At 40.5% G+C, this 19,151-nt stretch overlaps 1 protein-coding gene across 3 annotated transcripts in view; it reads left to right on the top strand.

The window, feature by feature from the left end:
• The window catches only part of USP38 (ubiquitin specific peptidase 38), a 32,585-nt gene extending 13,994 nt beyond the window's left edge, over positions 1 to 18,591 (top strand). For all 3 annotated transcript variants that reach the window (XM_019478257.2, XM_006278009.4, XM_019478259.2), the window contains 6 exons: positions 3,818 to 3,976; positions 8,091 to 8,284; positions 8,941 to 9,034; positions 10,037 to 10,143; positions 11,471 to 12,806; positions 18,247 to 18,591. In XM_019478257.2, the coding sequence (XP_019333802.1) occupies positions 3,818 to 3,976; positions 8,091 to 8,284; positions 8,941 to 9,034; positions 10,037 to 10,143; positions 11,471 to 12,806; positions 18,247 to 18,408 (2,052 nt within the window). In that variant the 3' untranslated portion in view covers positions 18,409 to 18,591. The remainder of the gene's footprint in view (positions 1 to 3,817; positions 3,977 to 8,090; positions 8,285 to 8,940; positions 9,035 to 10,036; positions 10,144 to 11,470; positions 12,807 to 18,246) is intronic.
• The last annotated feature ends 560 nt before the right edge of the window (positions 18,592 to 19,151 follow it).

The raw sequence follows: 19,151 nt of genomic DNA, 5'->3' as shown, positions 1-19,151 counted from the left end.
AACACTATCTGGAGTCAGAATATCATGCAGCATTCTCATGGCCTGTACCAGTGCTGCCTCTTATTATTTTGTTTAAGAAATTTCATCTTGCGTCACTTTAAGGTCAAAAGTCAGCTTTCTTCTGAAAGTTTTTTCCCACCCTCCAGTCTTCAAAGCTAATTCCATTTACTTTAAACTTTTGATTTAGCCTATGGTAGAAAACAGAATTGCAAATAAAATAAACAGCCTGGAAGCTTTTAATCACAATGTAAATAACTAAAGAAAATATTTACCATTTTGCTTTTCCTCTCTCTTTCCAAAAAGACTACAGACAAAACGTTCATCTGCCAGAAATAGAGGTTTTTCTCCAGAATTGTACACAGCTTGACTCCTAAATTTAGACATTTGTTTTCTAAAGAGAAAACTTTTTGGTGATGTCTTAATTTTTTTCCTGCATTTAAGTGCTGCACATTATGCCTCCACCATCATTCTACATGGAGCAAGTTAATGCTTGTTGCTGGTTTCCTGATGAACACATTGTCTTGCACTATAATTACTCCTATGATTTGATATATAAATAGTATGATTGTAAAATAGGACAGGGAATTGCTAAATCTGTTTTATCTTGTACCTGATCCAGAGGGAACCTTTAGTAACTATATACTATTTTTATGTGTTCTTAAGAATAAGAAGACACAACTGCCTGAATTTCTCACCTCCTGTTTTTAAAGAGTCTCCTTTTTTTAGGAGGAAAATAGAATGCAAAGCCAGTAAAATTGGTAGTAGTAGTGCATCCTTTTAAATTGTTCTTCTTCTGTTGTGTTTTTTCATACAAGCTCTTCAAGCATTACAGTATAGATCAATCCAGAAATCAATTTTGCTGACATTTGCCAGGACTGCCATATTTGCCACTGGAGTGATCTGTGTGTAAATGGCTTTCTTGACAAGCAGCTTTCTTTTTTCAGAGTTACTAAATAGAGCATAATGTTGTATTAGGCACACTGTTCGCTCCAAGAATGATTTTGCATGACAGCATGAACTTGTAAGACTTAAAATATGTGGACAAGGGCTCATGTAGCCTCTCATATATTTCCAGCATCACTTTTTACAACAGCCTATGCTTGTTTCTTGGGTTGTCCACTCTATCAATTTTGGGTGGTTTCAGCCCCCACCACGTGCCCTGTGCCAGAGCTGAAACTGCTGCTGCCATGCACCCTGTGCTGCAGTGGTAGCTCCAGCTGTAGTACAAGACACATGGTGGAGGCCAGTAGCTGGAGAGGTAAAGCTGTGGCAGTGAAGACGGTGAAGGGGCTGGAGGGTGACAGGGCTGTGTCAGCCTTTGCTTGCCCTCCTGCTGTTGATTGCCCCAGAAACTGCAGCAGACCACTCCCTTACCTCTGCCTGTGGCTACATTTCCCAGCCCCCCCCCCCCCCCCGGTGTGTCCACCTCCCCAGTTTTTGGTGGCCCATTGGTAGTTAGGCAGGCCAGATGCAGCCAGCAGGCCATGTTTGTTGATCTAGTACAAAAAAGCTTTCAATGTTTTTTAGTTTAATGCAGTAGTGTTCAACCTCTGGGCTCTGTGGAGCAGATGTAGCAATGGTCAGATTGGGCTCTGGGGCCCATGATCACCCCTTATGCACTGGGATTGGGTCCCAGGGGCCTGCTGCCACTCTCTTCTACCCCCTTTATGCCAGCATTGGGTCTCGGGGGCCCAGAGCTGCCTCCTCTTGACCCCGCCACCCAGAGATTAGATATGGGGCCCAGGGTGCCGGATCTGGTGCCCAATCCCTGCTCAGCTCTGCACGCTGGGATTGGGCACCAGATCCGGGATACAGGGCCTGGCGCTTCTCGTGGGCTCAGAGATTTGCAGTGCTGCTATTCACCCACTGCCAGATTTCCCAGCCCATGGGCAGGAGGTTGAGCACCCTTTTTTTTTAATACATGTATCTATGTTGTCTTGGAGGTGGTTCACTAAATTGGACCAGTAACTCTGCTGCAATCATTGTAGATTCCCTCCATGTTGGGTTTGTGGTGTTTTTGTTTTGGTTTGTTTGTTTGTTTTGGGGGGGGGTTGATTACTGTTTTCTTGTGCATTTTATTCTTACTATAGAACAGGCTTATTAACTAACCTGCATTTTTTTTTTTTACAGTTTAGATAAACTGTGGAATTGCACACACATTTCTGAACTAAGTCACTATATATTTAGTTCACTATTGTATGAATATGAACTCCTTTCACCAATATTATCAAAAACAAGTGCTAAGAGAGATGTATATCCTAGTAATTGTATTATTGAGGATATTGTGTATTCTACAAATCAGTAATGAGGAAACATATTTTTTACAGTGCGCTAAAGATCACTGTTTACAGTTGTAAAAACCAGAAATTTATTCTGGGCCAGTTCTGAAGTTTCATACTTTTTTTTCTTTGTAAATTAACCTGTTGATTTATTGAGCCATATCACTTTCAGTAGGTGGAGCTGGTAAGCTACATCAGCCCCATAAAGTAGGAATAAAGCTTAAAATATGAGGGAGGTGAATTGGTATATTATATATAAAACACATTATTCTGTATTTTAAAAGATGTGTGAGAAATAACAGTAGGCACTAAATCGCTAATGGTGGGTTATAAACAGGGATCCTGGCTTTCTCAGATTAAAAAAAGAAATCCCAAATTCTCTGATTTAACCTCCCCCACCTGTATTTTTCTGCAATTAAACTGAAACACTGCCACCATACATAGTACGTACATACATTGAACACAATGTTTTATTGAGATATTTATAATTTAAGAGAATTTGGAAGCCTACCGGTACTTCAGTCATTATAATAAAATACATTCTGAATATTTATTATTTTGGCGTTTGGTTTTTTCTCATGAAAAATCAGAGCTCCCATTGCCTCCTTCACTCACCAGGATGCAGGTCCAGCTGTGGCTGCTGCCTGCCCCCCAGCTGCTGCTTGATGCTGAGTAGCCCTGATATGCCAGTGCCTTGCCCCTGCTCATGCTGTTGCTCCTTAATCCCAACCCCCCATCCTTGTTGGTGTGCCCCTCACTCCTGACCTGCACCCCCCAGTGTGTGGGGAAGGGGGTAGGGATGTGTGGGGCAGGGGATGTGTAGGCACAGACAGTGTCATAGGCAACACAGTGGGGGGGCCATGTGCCCCCCCTCCCCCCCTTGTTTTCTGTGCCCACAGCAGGGCATGGGGCTGCAGCATGGTGGACTGGCACTGGTCAGGAGATGCTTCTGCAGCCCAGTAGGCAGGACCTGGCACGGAAAGGCAGAGTGAGGTGGGAAGGCTCTGTGCTGCTACTGCCACCGGGAGCACCACACCACCAAGGTAAAGTGTCCCTTCCCCACTACAGCGATGGGCGAGCACAACTGTGCGGCACCTCACCTAAGTGGCTATGGCAGTGCAGTGCTCCTAGCACTTTAAAGGAGAAAATCAACTTTTTTCTGTGGGAAATGGAAAACCTGGATCCCTGCTTATAAGCAAAACATTGACTATTCTTTCAAGAAAATGTGCTTCTGAACTCTTGTCACTTAGAAACTTAGTTAAGATACTGAGTTAAAACTTCAGAACTTGAAGAGGATATTGTGGGGAGGGGAAAGAATATTGAACGGCGTTGTTAGAAAATTCTAGATGAGCTAGTGATGAATAATGCATATTTTTCTGATGAAAACTTTCTAATGATCTCTACCATACTTTTATAGAGGACCTCAAATTTCTAATCTATTTAAAAATGCATTAAATAGAAAAAAATACTCTCTTTTCTCTTTAAGGGAGATGTGTTTGCTTTGACTTTATTATCACCATTATTTATTTTTTGCATAGGTTGTTCCTCACGTAGTCAATTTAGTTAACTCCTTTAAGAGAGATGGTCTGCCTTCCAGTACAGCTTTCTTGATGCAACTGGCTGAGCTGATACACTGTATGATGTATCATTATTCAGGATTTCCAGAACTCTACGAACCTATTCTGGAGTCTATAAAGGTATAATATGAATACTAACAAGTGCTTTCTCTTTGTAATGAAACCTGTGATTTGGTAAGGCTACTTTTTTTTGCTTGTAGAGCCCTGCTTAAAAAATAAACCTCTTAATCATTAGCATAGATCAGATGGTATAGATGGTACTTATAGATTCATACTTGCAGTCCTCATGGAAAATTCCCTCTTAAGTATCATGCAGTATAGACTTTTAAATGAATGGCTCAAGTGGCAGTGAAGATACAGAGTAAGTTAAGTAGATTTTCAAAAACAGCTTGAAGTTCAACTTCTGTTGTTGAAAACCTCTTTCACATAACTACTCCCATATTCTTGTTCCTAGTTTTGATCTGAGCACATCAGCTTTATATAAAAATATTACAAGTGGGAGCCTGAACTCTACAAATCTCCCACCTATCTTAACAATATAGTACAATAGGCAATTGTGGTCCTACTGTAAAGATCTGGTGGGGGTTGGGGGGTGGGGATGGGGGAGTGTCTCACTCTAGTGCAGTAGGAGCCAAAAATTTTTGGCAGGTGTGCCACAAATTAAGCCCTTCCCCTTACCTGATCTGCTGCTCTGCTTTCTGGCCTCTGTCCTACTTGCCACATGCTACATACAGAGTCTGCCTATGCTACTTGTAGAAATCATGCCTTGGGTTGGTCACCCCTGAACTACCGTCTTCAGCCTGTTTTATTTTTATACTATAAATTAATTTTGCTTTAGCTTCTGTTGCATCTTTCTCATCTGTTCATGCTTCTTCACCACCACTCTGTTTACACTGCTTGTTATGAGTCTCTAGCAAGGAGGGATGCCTCAAGAATTTACTTGATGCCTTTCCCAAGGTGCCTACAGATGTGTAACACCCTGCTTTAACTCATGGCACTTTACGTAAACTGCCATGATTTAGAGCCCCCTTGTCCCCGCCTCCTGAACCAACAGATGTTTGCCTGTTGGGCAGAGGGGGGAGAGGGGAACGAGGGTGCTGGAGCCTCTGCACCAGCCCTGGCCAGCAGGCAGGGGCACTCCAGTAGCCTCTAAGAAGACTGCTGAACTGTGCCTCCTCCTCCTCCTCCCCCCCCCCCCCCCACCTAGTTCTGGGGCTGTCAGTGGAGAAGGGAGCAGCCAGCATGGAGGTGTTAACTGCTTTGCCTGGCCAGAGCAGGTGGGAGGGGGAGGGTGTGGAATGGAGCCTCCTTGCCTTGTGGCCCAGGTCTGGCTTTCCCCCAACACCCCAGCCACGGTTGCTGCGGGGGGGCCTGTGAGGGGGGGGGCGGGGGCTCAGTTTTATCCCGCTGCCCAGCTTTGGCTAGGCAAAGCAGCTGGCTGCTCCATGCTGGCTGCGCTCTCCCCTTCCCCCACCTACAGCTTCACAAAGCAGGAAAAATTGCCTTTCTGTGCTAGGTCCTGCCTACTGGGCTGCAGAGGCAGCTCCTGTTGTTGTGGGGGGATCACAAGTTCCCTAAAGTATTCTGCTTTTAGAGCACCTTCATCTATTACCTCATTTGACCAGGGTTAATTTTTTTTGTGTGATTGGCCATTTTAAAAGCACTCTGGAGCCGTGAACATGTATTATGGCATGGCTGTAGTGTAGAGCACTTTCAGAGGTCCCCTGATCACATGAAAAATGTAATTTGTATAAGTACCCACAGTGACAGGGTTTTTCAGGACCACTGTACTATTTAAGGAGCTTTTGATGGTAAGAATGGCTTTGAGATTTGAACTTAAGCCAGCAAACTGGTCTTGAATATTTCTCAACAGCATGCATTTACTTTATTTAATAGAATTTCCAGAGTATAACAAGAGCATATTTTGCTGTTAAAACCATGAATGCTCAGGAGTTTTCATGAGGTGACATATGGGGATGTAGTGTTCTCATCTTGGTTTGAAGGGATCTGGGGAATTAAATATCTAAGCAATAGCTATTTTAATTTTTTTATTGTTAACGGTATGCCACAATCTGAATGGAGGGGTTAACACTATTTCACTTGCCTTCTACTATAGGGCTTGCGCTATTTTTTACCTTGGACTTCAGTCAGCTCATTTGTTTACTACTTGTTTTGTTTTGTGCTACAACATGAGCAGGCTTTTCTCACTGAGTGAAATGAATGTGCCTTCAGTAGTTCTGTATGCTCTCCAGTCAGGTGCGATGTTGTTGTAATCCAATATTTTACCTGATTACTCCATTTTGTATTTTTAATGGCCTGAGACTGCTAGAGTCCTGAGAAAGGTATAGAATGCTCTTGGACAGGACTATGTGGTGTTCTGCATTCTCAGGTTTTTTTATTTAAAAAAAAAAAAATCCAGGAATTTTTTGGGGTTTATTTTTGAAACAAAAACAGAATAGAAGGGGAAAAAAATCCGTTTAAATCAGGGAAAAATTGGAGTGGAGGGAGGGAATAGGCTGGGACAAGAGAAGAGGTCAGGGAGGGGTGCAGCACAACCCATCGGCCACTCCCAGGGCTGCAGCAAGGAGCAGAGTGGGGGGAGATGTCAGTGGATGCCTGGGGTGGGGGGGTTGAGACGCAGCTCTTGTTGCTTCATGTCCCCCTGGGAGGGCTACAGGCTATGGGTCCTGTGCTGGGCTTTTCCCAGGGGATGCATGCCCCTGGATCAGTGGCAGAAAGCATATGGCACCATGCCCTGCCTTTCTTTCCTGTCTGCATTTGCGCCCCTCCCCCCTGCTGCCAGGCTGCCCTGGCATTTGGGTGGAGGGGGGAGTGGTGCGTGGCTGGATGGGGGGGTGACCCTGGCACCAGCACCTCCTGCCTGCCCCGCCCGAGGTCAGAGCCAGGAACCCCATGGTCCCAGGCAGCAACTCCAGCCCCATGGGCCTGTGTGGAGCAGTTGGGTGCAGCGCCCGACACAGGGAGTAGGGCCAGGCTCTCCTGCTGGCCCTCCCCAAACCCCTCTTTCCCCGGCAGGGCTCACAGCTCCCAGTGCCTGGGGCAGGGACGAAGCCAGAGCTGCCAGGGTGCAGCTCACTCCCTCCTGCCCCAGGAGTGATTCTCACGGCCCGCCCAGGGTCAGAGCTGGGAGCCCTGGGCCCCAAGGCAGCAGCTCCAGTCATCTTCCCCTGGTCCCTGCATGGTTGCCGCCACTGCCCCCCCCCCCCCCCCCCCCCCACGCGCAGCTGCTGCCATGCCCCCCTCAAGTCTGCCTGGAAACCTGTGCCTCCGGTAACTGGCACAGCAGCGCTTTTAGCTTTCCAGCTTCACCTGTTTTTCAGTTCAAATCCCTGTTAACCGGCACAATAGGGGAATGGGCCATTCCCCACTCGTGCTGGTTAACAGAGATTTGAACTGAAAAACTGATGTAAATCAGTAAAAACCAAATTACTTAAAATCAGGGAATTTACAGTGAAAATCAGTAAAAACTTACTGATTGCTACTTCTAAGGCTAATTGTTGGGTAAAAAAAGAATGCACATTGACCAACCTGTTCAATAGCACAAAAGAAAAATGCACATTTAAATCTATAGGAGAAATCAGTCTGCATGACTTCATAAGTGAATCATGCAGCTTACAATTCTGTATACTTTTAACACGTTACTGTCAAGTAATAAGTTTAAGAGTGGCTTTGGCAAGTATATTATCAGAAGTATTGCAGTGAAGTGTACTGACGGTTAAATTTGTGTGTTAAGATGGAAATCTAGCCTCGGCTCTGAGTGTTTTTAGTCTGATTCTTTTGACTCCTGCGGTCTAACTTAATGGAACAGAAGTCTGTAAGAAGAACACAGTATCCTGTGTTCAGCTTTTAACATATACAACTTACGTGAGAGTTTTTCATTGATAAAGAGATTGCAGGAACTTGTCCATCAAAGGTGACCTCCAAACCTCTGGTCCTGCAATTGCATCAGAGTTGATAGAATCAGCCTTGAGAAGGAGCTGGTTGACCATGATGCACAGTATGAGCCTTTGATGGCTGGCCAAACAATAGCACTGTCAGTAATTTCAAAGACAACTGTAGCACATCTTCTAGGCTAGCAGGGGGTGAGAGTTGAAGAGTGGAAGACGGCAGGGAAATAAATGATATAAAAGACATTTGTTGGATGAATTGCGTATTGTGAACACAGATACAGATGCACGTTGTTAAGGGTTTTAAAAATGTTTCTCTCTTGTAGGATCTGCCCAAGCCCAGTGAAGACAAGATTAAGTTGACTCTTAGTCAAAGTGCCTGGACTTCTCAATCCAATTCCTTGCCATCTTGTTTATCTAGACTTCCTGGAAAATCTGAAACTGGGAAAACTGGTCTTATTAATCTTGGGAACACATGCTATATGAACAGTGTTATTCAGGCACTTTTTATGGCCACAGAGTAAGTTTTAAAACTTATGTTAAATAAACTTTCTTCACAAACCAATTATTTCTTTTGTCAAGTACTTTTGCTCTTAGTTTCATAGTGGAACTGTATCAGTGTTCCCTTTTTTTCCTCTGTAATCATTTGTTAAATCAGAACATGTAGGAAAGTGCATTTTAAAATCTAAATCTGTGGTGTCATAAAAGAAATCTCAGTCATTTCTGTCAAGTGAATATAAAATGTATACGGGTCAAATTGTAGTGGTGTACCTTCTTGAGTAATCTTGTAGGTGATTACTGTCAGTTTTCTCAGTGTCTGAAATTGGCTTACAGTTGCAATATTGCACTCATTCCCAGCCCAAAACAAGGTTTTATTCCCCAGTGCTAATTCTGGTGCTATATTAAATTTTTAGACTCACTATAAATACTTTTTGCTGTTGCTGTGCTCCTGTAATCTGCCTTGGGAGAGCTTTTTGCAATAAATTGGTTCTTGTTCTAGAATATTCGTTTTCCAATTTATGAAAAAGGTTTCTAAGCTTTTCTATAATACAAAAGCAGTCACTGAACATATAAGCATGTACTAAATGTTTTGCCTTCTGTCAAATAAATACGTTTTCTTTGCAGGGTTGGTACATTGTAGATGGAGAAACAAATTCCTGTCTTTTTACTTTTCAGTTTCAGAAGACATGTATTATCTTTAAATCTAAATGGCTGCAATTCCCTAATGAAAAAGCTACAACATCTTTTTGCATTTTTGGCTCATACTCAGGTATGTGTTCAATCACTTTCATCTTTTTTTTCTTAAGTCTAACGAAAAGGGCAAAACTCAAGACTGGTTGTGATGGTACAGGCATATTAATTGTACTAGATGTGATCAAGATGTGTTTTGCAAATGTAAATGTGATACTACTAGAAGAATGAGAATGTGTCTGAATTATTTCAGTTACTTAGTACCTGGCACCACCAAACAAAGTATTGGTAAGTTCAAGGAAACCTGGTGTGTGTGTTCCCAAATCAGATGAAATATCATGCTGACAAACTGCTAGTACCTGCACCCCTGTAACATGGGGACAAACTAGTTTTTATAAGTGGGCGAAAGGTAGAGCTTGTTAACCCTAAAAATAAATCTAATAGGTTAAACTCTAAGCCTGGAGTAGTTTAGTTTGTGTGGTCTTTTCATTTAAAGTCCTCTCTTAAAACTGAATTTCAGTTCAACTTTTTATGGTGTTTTGAGACATGAAGAGATTTTGCTAATAGAGTAATAAGACATGCACAGTTTATTTTCTGCAAATGAGCATATTTTTAAAAAGTGGAATCATTTTAAAGTATGCAGTATTAGCAGAATGCTAGTATCACCCTGAAAAAGAGAAAGCAATCTTCTTGTCCAGGAGTATGTGTAACGTGTACTGTAAATGTAATTAAAATTGCCATAGCCAATGATAAGGTCTACTGCACGCAATCTCTTCAGTTTGTACTCATCCACAAGCTAATAGAAATGGTGAATCCAAGCAGTGGAATAGTTGTAGTTTACACAGCATCTGCTCATCTTATTTTTATTTTTTTGCACTAGATACAGTTAGTAAAGCATGCAATATGCATGCCTTTTTCCCCCATAAGAGAGAAATCTTTTTAGGGAGATGATATATTTAATGGACAGTGTTCAACACTTCCTTTAGAAGAGCAGTTCAGACTTCAGTTGTCAATATTGTAGTTTAACTAAATTATTGAATAATGCTTGTATAAATAGCTTCTTTCTCATTCCATCTGATAGAGGGAGGCATATGCTCCTCGGATTTTCTTTGAGGCCTCCAGGCCACCCTGGTTTACTCCTAGATCCCAGCAGGACTGCTCTGAATATCTCAGGTTTCTGCTAGACAGGTATGGGTATTGCAAAAAGAAGAAGAAAAAGTGATAAATCTTCAGACTTGTATAATTCTTAGTTTTATTTAAGAACAAATCTCTACTGGTTACAGTAGAAGATTGAGAGTTGGGACTTTCCCTATCTTATTCCTGACACTGCCACTTCTTGCATGTTCTATGAATCGCTTCTGCCTCTCTATGCACTGTAAAATCTGGGTATCTGTCCTACCTCAGTGAGGTATATTGCCGTAATAATTAGATATATTTGAATCGTGACTAAGTTCACTAGTCCTACTATAGCATTAAAGTGGATAATGAAAACTGCCTTCATTAGCAAATTGAACAGATTGCAGCCAGGGATTAGAGAAGGGAACTTCTCATATGTTGCTTGCTCTGTGGAAAGTGTTCATGCCTTGTGGCTAGTGTAAAATAATCTGTGGTAATTTAGTCCTGTTTCAGTGAGTGTAAACTGTCTTGATTTTTAGCTTTTGTTTACTGCCGGGTGGGAGTGGATATGAGAACAGTTACCACATTGCTGATGGTTAGTAATTGCCCCTTTTAGACTTACATGAGTGGTTTTATTACCAGTAATTTCAGTGGGACTACTCCTATGCTTACAGCTAAGCATGTACCTAAACTGATATCTAGAAAAGAATTTAAGCCACATTTAATGTGTCTCAGTTTGCACTTTTGAAGCAATTTCCCACAAAATGCAGCCCCAACAGAAAAAGTAGCCTTCTCACCCTTGCTTTCATGTCTGTTCTTTTACTTGTTTTGTTCTAACTTAGGATCATAGAAAAGTAGGGCTGGAAGGGACATCGCAGGTCATCTCATCTAGCCCCCTGCTCACGCCAGGATCATTCATGACGAACCCGTCCCAGCCCAGGCTTTGTCCAGGAAACTTTCATTCTTGTGAATGAGTTCTTGACTTTACAGTTGTGAGGGAAATGCTGTGTTTTCCTTAAGCCGCTATGTATGTAGCAACCTTATTAACTTTCTTACTGAATCCTAAATAGATGATTCAGATGGAGAATGAGTAGATAGTATCTTGAAGTAATCAATAAAAATGCTCTTATGAATTTGAGCACTTTAAAATTCCAGGTTTCCATAAAAGTCCCTCTCTCCAGAGTTGTGTTATTATATATGGCGTTTGGGATATTGAAATTTGAATGCAAATCATATGAAAATCTTAACGAAAATGCTGTCTTTTAACTTCAAAATTTGGCTAAATATCTCATAAGCTAACCTTTCCATTAATTGGCATAATTTTTTTTAAAGTGCTGCATGAAATTTTTCAGAAGTATTCTTTTAGAAAATCATGTGCCTTTTGGATTTCTTCTTTCAGACTGCATGAAGAAGAGAGAACCTTGAAAGCTTTGTCTTCAGCAAAGCTTCCTGAAAGTATGAATGAAGAGTCCCTGGCACAAGAAATTGCCCACAAAGCACAGCTGTTTACTGAAGCACCATGTACAGGAGGTGAAGAGAGAACTTTAATTGAGAAAATGTTTGGAGGGAAACTGAAGACCAGTATATGCTGTCTGAACTGCAAAAGCACTTCTCAGAAAGAGGAAGCCTTCACGGATCTCTCACTGGCATTTTGTCCTCCTACTCCTTTGGAAAATGTTAGCTTGAAAACCATAGCACATTGTGAAGGGAAAGATGCCTGTATGTTGCAAGCTAGTACTGTGGCTGCTGAAGAGCCAGCACTTGATAATTCTTCAGCAGGAGGTGATGGCTCTGATGCAGTCATGAGTGAAGGAACTCCAGGAGATGTTTCTTCTGAGCCAGACTCTGAGAATACTATAGACTCTGCTCTGAACAAAGTTAAGGATCATACAGATGCATCTCAGAAAGGAGTAAATGAAAGTACTCCTTCAGTTACTGACTTACTGAATTATTTTCTGGCACCTGAGATCCTTAATGGGGAAAACAAGTATTATTGTGAAAAATGTGCCTCTCTACAGAATGCAGAGAAAACTATGCAAATCATTGAGGAACCTGAATACCTCATTCTTACTCTCCTAAGATTTTCATACGATCCAAAGTGTCACATAAGACGTAAAATCTTGGACAATGTGTCTCTGCCACTTGTTTTGGAGTTACCTGTCAAAAGAACTGCATCCCCTTTATCTACAGTGTCAGGGGGTTGGCCTGAGGATGTTGAATTCTCTGACATTGGAGAAAACCTTGCTAAAAAACTGAAGCCTTCAGGTGCTGATGAAGTGAACTGCCCACAACTGGTGCCCTATGTACTGAGTTCTGTTGTAGTGCACTCTGGTGTATCCTCTGAAAGTGGACATTATTATTCTTATGCCAGAAATGTGACGGGTTCAGGACTGTGCCATCAATCAAAAACTCTCTCTCTCATTTCTCCTCACAATAACTTATTGGCAGGGGAGAATCCCAGTGCAATTATAGAAAATGACCCAGACACTAACGAGATGTCAAAAGAATGGTTTCTTTTTAATGACAGCAGAGTGACATTTACTTCATTTCAGTCAGTCCAGAAAATTACCAGTAGATTTCCAAAGGACACTGCCTATGTGCTGTTGTACAAAAAACAGTGTAGCACTGGTCGCTTCAATGCCAATTCAGCAAATGGACTGTGCGTGAACGGAGACCCTCCTCTTCAGAAAGAACTTATGGATGCTATTACAAAAGACAATAAATTATATTTACAGGTAAGATAAAAACATACAGTGTGAAAGATGATACTTTCTGAGGGAATGTGGATCAACTTGTGCACTATATTTATTTTTAAACTTTCTGAGAATAATCATGTAGATGCCATAACTGTAGGAGGATTTGTTATAACTTAACTAACTATACAGTAAGATGGATCATATTTTCCATATGCAGTGTTATGAAACTTGTTGCAGGAAAACTTCATGTGTTCAATTCCCTATCAAATTTTCACAGTAGTGGTAATTAATTGGATTGGTCCTTTGATTGCTTGTACTCTGTGCAAAGCTGGATGGTAAAATATCCCTGGGTTTTCTTCTTGACAGTCAAGGAGCTACTAACCCAAATGAAATCCTAACTTCATTAAGTACACAAGGGTTGTCCAACTTCTGGGTGGTCAGGGGCTGTGGACATGGGGCATGCGCCTCCTTCCCTGCTGAGCACTTAGTATAGGCATCCCTGCTCCCAGCCTACCCAGCTCCACTCCCCCACTGGTGCTCATATAATGCAGGCAGCCTGTTGCCTTCTATCCTCCCAATCTTTCTTCAGCTCTATATGCTGCCCAGCACTCCCTCCGCCACAGCCCGCCCTGCTCACCACAGTACAAGTGGCCTGATTTCCCCCCTTGCCATGCTCATAACACCTGCCTGTGTTGTGTGCAGCTGAGCTCCCTCTTACATTTGCAGCTTGGGACTTCTAGCCCCTTCGTGGATGCCAGGCAGGAGCCTGCAGGTTGCATGGTAACCTTTCAAGGATTCCATGCATCCCTCAAACCACCAATTGGAAAGCCCTGAAGTGCACAGTGTAGCAAGGATATTAAGCTGTTGCCTATGTAAATCTGTATGAAAACAATCCATGCTATGAACATTTGAGAATCCCTCTTGCTAAATTGAGACTCTCAGTATAGTAACATTTTGGTTAATTTTCTTCCAGTAAGTTAAATTATCAGAGATGTCCCTTTCTACCTAACCTAAACTGAAATTAAGAAACACTCTGAAGAGCTCTTAATGGTCACTACAGGTGCTTTTCAGAACTTAAAACTATAGAGGATTGTGGGTTTGAGTTGTTCTTGGTTTGCTATTTTTCAAAACTGTGGTTAAAATATGGCCACAACTGTACGGCCTTTGTGTGCTTGCTTTCTGCTTGGTAAGCAGGGAGAAATGGAACGTGGCGGCTGGGGATTGGAACGGTACTTGAGCAGAGCGTGGGGCTAATTTGTATCATGTCGGACTAAAAGGTGGCTCCCTGCTGAGCTGAATAATGTTCAAATCAGGATTGTATATTTGCCTCTAGGTTTCGAGATTAACCTATTAAGACCTTTTTTATTAAGTTCTATAGAATAATAGGGATAAAAACAAATACATAAAATGTCATAGAAACTTTTCCTTCTTATTGACTTTTAGCTGTGCTATAGAATTCCAATGAAAGCTGTTCATGAATGTATTCAGAAATCAAATTTTGGCAGTCAACCAAATGAATTTTGCCTGTAGACTGGGCAAATGGCATTTGGTATGGGGTGCACATAAACTGTCTCACTTGTGAGCCCAACTGACTTGTAGCATGCAAGTGGAATCCAGGTTAATAGCTTTCTTGAAAATGCAGTACTCTAATTAAAAAGAAAAACTAGCCAACACAGTTTTGTTTAAAAAATATAATTAAAAAAAAGTTTCTTTAGCTTTATGGGATGCAGTTTAGCTTTATGGGATGCAGTTTATCCTCCTTTGTATTCTTTCCTTAAATTCCATCCTCTTAATGTTGTCCCATCAAGGATAAAGATCATATCTTTCCTTAGCAAAAGGAAATGCTCTGTATTGATAATTTTTTCAAATTGAAAATGATTTTCAAGATCATGTCTTGAATATGTTAGCAAGATAGTGGGGGCTTATTGCTTAGAAATTCAGCTGTTCACCATTTTTGTTCCACTTTGTCTCAGCACATTATGAGATAGGTGTTCCTTTAAACAGGGGGGAAAAATAAGTTGGATATGGTGTATTGTAAAGAAATCTTCTTTCTGATAAATTCTGGAGACTGAGTTAAACAGATATGAAAATTGTGTGTCAGTAGTCTCATATTGCAAGTGGGAGGTGTAGGTCTTGGTGGCTTGCTGTGTTTGCTGTCACATTGACCGTTCTTATATTTTTATAGTAGACTGTTCACCTGACAGGAGGAGGACACAAGTGTCAAGCAAATGTTGGAGAAGCAGTATTGCCAAGTCTCCTGACTTTTGGTTGTATTCTATGCTTCGGGAAAGTGAAAAATTTAGCTCTTTCATTTATATTTATATACGTGTGTATATATAAAAGAGCTAAGGTATTGGTTTTTTTCATTTTCCCGAAGCGTAGACTTTAGGAACAATGCCAAAAACCATGAAAGTTGGCAATACTGCATAAGGCACACAGTAATTTTCTGTTCTTGAAGACCCTAGGAGGAATTTTTTTAATAGCAATATATGCTTTCTAGACATGTTCAGTACTTTAATTTGTATAAAGATGATGAATAATTTATTATACTACATACACACCTTGAATATTAACATGCATAAAAAGCTAAATAAATTGCTCCAGCTAGATGACCTCTGGGTTGCACTAAGTTTTTTTGTGGGGAAAGAACTTTGAACTATATCAGTATCTTACGGCAGTGTGCCAAACATAATATTACATTTCAGATGTTAGTGGATACATACAATAAAGAACTGTAAGCAACAGGAATCATCTATAACACTGCAGGTATTTTTTTTCTCCTTCACTCTATTGCTTTGGAGGGAGAGAGTTTAAAAAAAAAAAAGAAGTGGTTTGCTGTTTCTCATGTCCAACTTTTTGTTTTTTCTAAATCCATCTGCTTCCACAGCGTCTCTCATTCAATAAATTGTAAGTGTCCACCACTGTCATTAGGAGCAAGTTGGCACCATACACCTTTAGCTAAATGTTATTTGGCATTTCCTGTCATTGGAAAATATTTTTTTTTAATATCTTACCCTTGGATTCTACTTTTTCTGTGTGAAAGGAGATGGACCATTCAGGGCTCTAACCTAGGGATATATAATCAGGTATAAGTTTTGCTTACTTACAGGTCTTTCCTTGTTTTTTAAGTTAGAAGGAAAATCTGAATTGAGAATGCCATTCAGTCCTCACATAGGCATAAGGGAGAGTTAATTTTTTGGGAGCTGATGAATTTTATCCTTGATCCCCCAAATTTTGTACTGTTACATCTGGTAGGATAGGTTATGAGATTTGGGGGGGGCATAAAATTCCTCTGTTTCCCAGTTGTCTGATTTATATTAATATCTACTCGGGACCTAATAATTGTGCCACTTCATAGTAATACAATTGTGAAGCATCGTATTAAACAGTTGAAGAGTCTAGTTATAGTTAGTATTTGGTTAGTTTAATGGTGCAACTCAACCCTGCATTTTACCAGCTTAATTAGTAAGGTGTCAGATTCAGCTAAAATGAAAGTTTTCTTTCCTTCTGCTGTGAAAAATTCGGAAACTCAGACCATTTCAACACATTTACTGACACTTTTATTCATGTTTATTAGCCCAGGTCAGGATGGATTTGATTTAAATCGAATCAACTTGATTTTAAATCACTGGTAAAGAACCATAGCTTTCTACAAAAAGTTCATTCTTGTTGTTTGTATAACCTTAATATATACTATTCACAGCTTAGAGAGAGGTTTCAATTTTAGAAGGTACATACTATACACTTTAAAGCAGTGATTTGTTGTGATTTTTTTTTTTTCAGATCAATTTTTTTGCAGCTACATCAGAAAACTGAAGTATGATTTGGTTACTTTATTTACCAAAGCTACTTGAGGCAGTTTGCCTCCCAGTGACTTCACAAATATCTATCTCCAATTCACTAGCTTAATCATGGATATTTGGGGGGGATGCTTTTGCCATGCTGTGTTAGGAGGACATCAAATGAGTGCCGCAGCCACATGTTTTTAGCTTGGGGGTTTCTTCACTTCTTTCTAGATTTCTTCTCTATTTTTATTGCCTGGCAAGCCTGCTGTCAATGATAGATTTTTCTCTTCTACCACACCATTTCCTCACTAGATCTCAAGTCAGTGGAGAGGCTATACTCAGAAACTTACCCCTCAAGGCTTCTGGAATATTCTGCTCAAAATGTTTTTCTTCTGTTTCTCCTGCCCCTCCCTCCTTGTATTTATCTCCAGACTCCTTCTTGCCCAAATCTACTCCACCTCCAATCCTGAATTCATTTCAGTTCTTGGAACTTTGCACTTTTAGAGAGAGGTAAGGGCTTGACTGTGTACACAAGCTTGCAAAGACACAATAGGGCTGATGGGTAGGTAATATCAGGTCTCATCTCTCATTTCCATATACTGCTGTTAACAAGGATGTGATTTCTGGAGACACAAGTCCACTTTGAGAACTGAAACTAGGCATCACAGAGATGTTTAATGAGATCTTCTAGACTGAACACTGAGTCCCGTTGGGTAGAGTGGTTTTCTTTAATCTTTACTAACCTATAAAGGAGCCTCTGAAAACCCCATAAGATTGGGCCTCTAATATATTCCATGGCCTGTTGTGACCTATTTCTAAAAAAGGTTACATAAATATATTGTCTCAAATAGCATATACAGTAAAATAATCATTATCCAGCACCTTACAAACTGGCATCCTCTATTAACTGGCATGCCAGTTTTTAAGGTAAAAGTGAAACCAGAGGTGCCCACGGTGGGCACCTCTGGTTTCTCCGAGCCCCCATGGTCCAGGGGATAGCAGCCTGTGCGAGGGCCCCCCTCCTTGTCCCCCAGCACACTGACGCGGCAGGAAGGGCAGCAATGCACTGGACGTGGCAGGTGTGGTGGTGGCCTGAACAGGCAAAGATGCCTGTTCGGGCCTCTCAGGTAACTGGCACATTTGGTTATCCAGCACCCCACGTTCCCCGTGGGTGCCAGATAACAGCACTTTTGCTGTAATTAGAAGTTATAATCTGTATTCCATGAAGATATCTTTGAGCTGTAACATATCTTAAATTAAAGCTATCTTTATATAGGTGTTGTTTTTTTTTTTAAAAACATCGTAACCAAAAAAAAAAAATTTAAAAGTACGATTTAAATTAAAAACAAAAAATATGATTTAAACTTTAAAAAATTGTCATTTTTGTTTTGTTTTTATCTACCCTGGTCCAGGTTGTGACATTGTTACCCGTCTTCAATATTAATACTTTTGCAAGAGACCGTGAATATTTTATCACAAGTTGGAAATAAAGTAACAATTTAATGGCAAATCAGTTTGGGATATGAAGTGGTTTCTAATTATTTTCTGGTTTGTTTGTTTGGGTGTTTTTCCTAGTCTTATTGATTACTTATTTGAGATCATTAAAAAATGGACTCTGGCATATGAAAAATAAGCTTTATGATAATTGGTTGTATCTTTTTTTTAATTAGTGATTTTAATTTATTTAATTTCAGGAACAAGAACTTAGTGCTCGAACACAGGCACTTCAAGCTGCCTCGGCCTCATGCTCTTTTCGACCCAATGGATTTGATGATAATGATCCCCCAGGAAGTTGTGGACCAACAGGTGGAGGGGGTGGGGGAGGATTTAGTACAATTGGTAGATTAGTTTTTTGACTCTGATAAAGATCTGGAATACACTGAACAGCCCATTACTGCTTAGGACTGTTAAAATATTGAACTGTATCAAATGTTGTACCAAGTTCTGAGATGTGATCCTTGTTCAAAAACAAATGTTGACTTTTTTTTTTCCAGTTTTGTTCTTATTTGAAATAAACAAGTACATCATGGAAAAATCTACCTCTTCAAACTCCAGTTGCTTTTATAGTAAGACAGGCTTGGCCAAAAGACTAAATGAAAATGTGTATGTAATTCCTAATGACGCTGCATTGAACTTAATAAATGCACTTAAATCAATTTGTATACCCCAACCAACTTAATGAAGGAAGAGTTCACTTTTATTCTTAAGAGATACTATCATTTTAACATGCCAGTCCTTTCAGTTGAGTTTAATTACATACATAGCACTTTCCTTCAGAAATCTATAGATTCTTAAAGGTGCAAGAGAGGGTGCAACCTTATAATAAAGGCAATAAGTTAAAATGTGACCTGCTATAGTACTTTCCAGGATAAGTTATTCAAATTCACTATATTTCAAGTACAGATGTCTAAAAAAAAAAAATCATTTATACCTGTTTGCTAAATCATTTTCAAAGAAAAAATGCATGGTCTTGTTGGAGAAATGTTTTTAACTAGAAATTGCTAACTTTGTAGTATTTCTAATTGTTTTGAGGGTTTTTAAATTATTTCAGGGAGTATATCTGCTGTGTATTTGAAAGAGGGTCTGTATGTGCCTTGCA

The sequence above is a fragment of the Alligator mississippiensis genome, chromosome 2 (genome assembly GCF_030867095.1).
Source record: "Alligator mississippiensis isolate rAllMis1 chromosome 2, rAllMis1, whole genome shotgun sequence".
Lineage (NCBI taxonomy): Eukaryota > Metazoa > Chordata > Crocodylia > Alligatoridae > Alligator > Alligator mississippiensis.
Note: the sequence above shows the minus strand (reverse complement) of the source record. Positions and strands in the feature narration are given on the sequence as shown.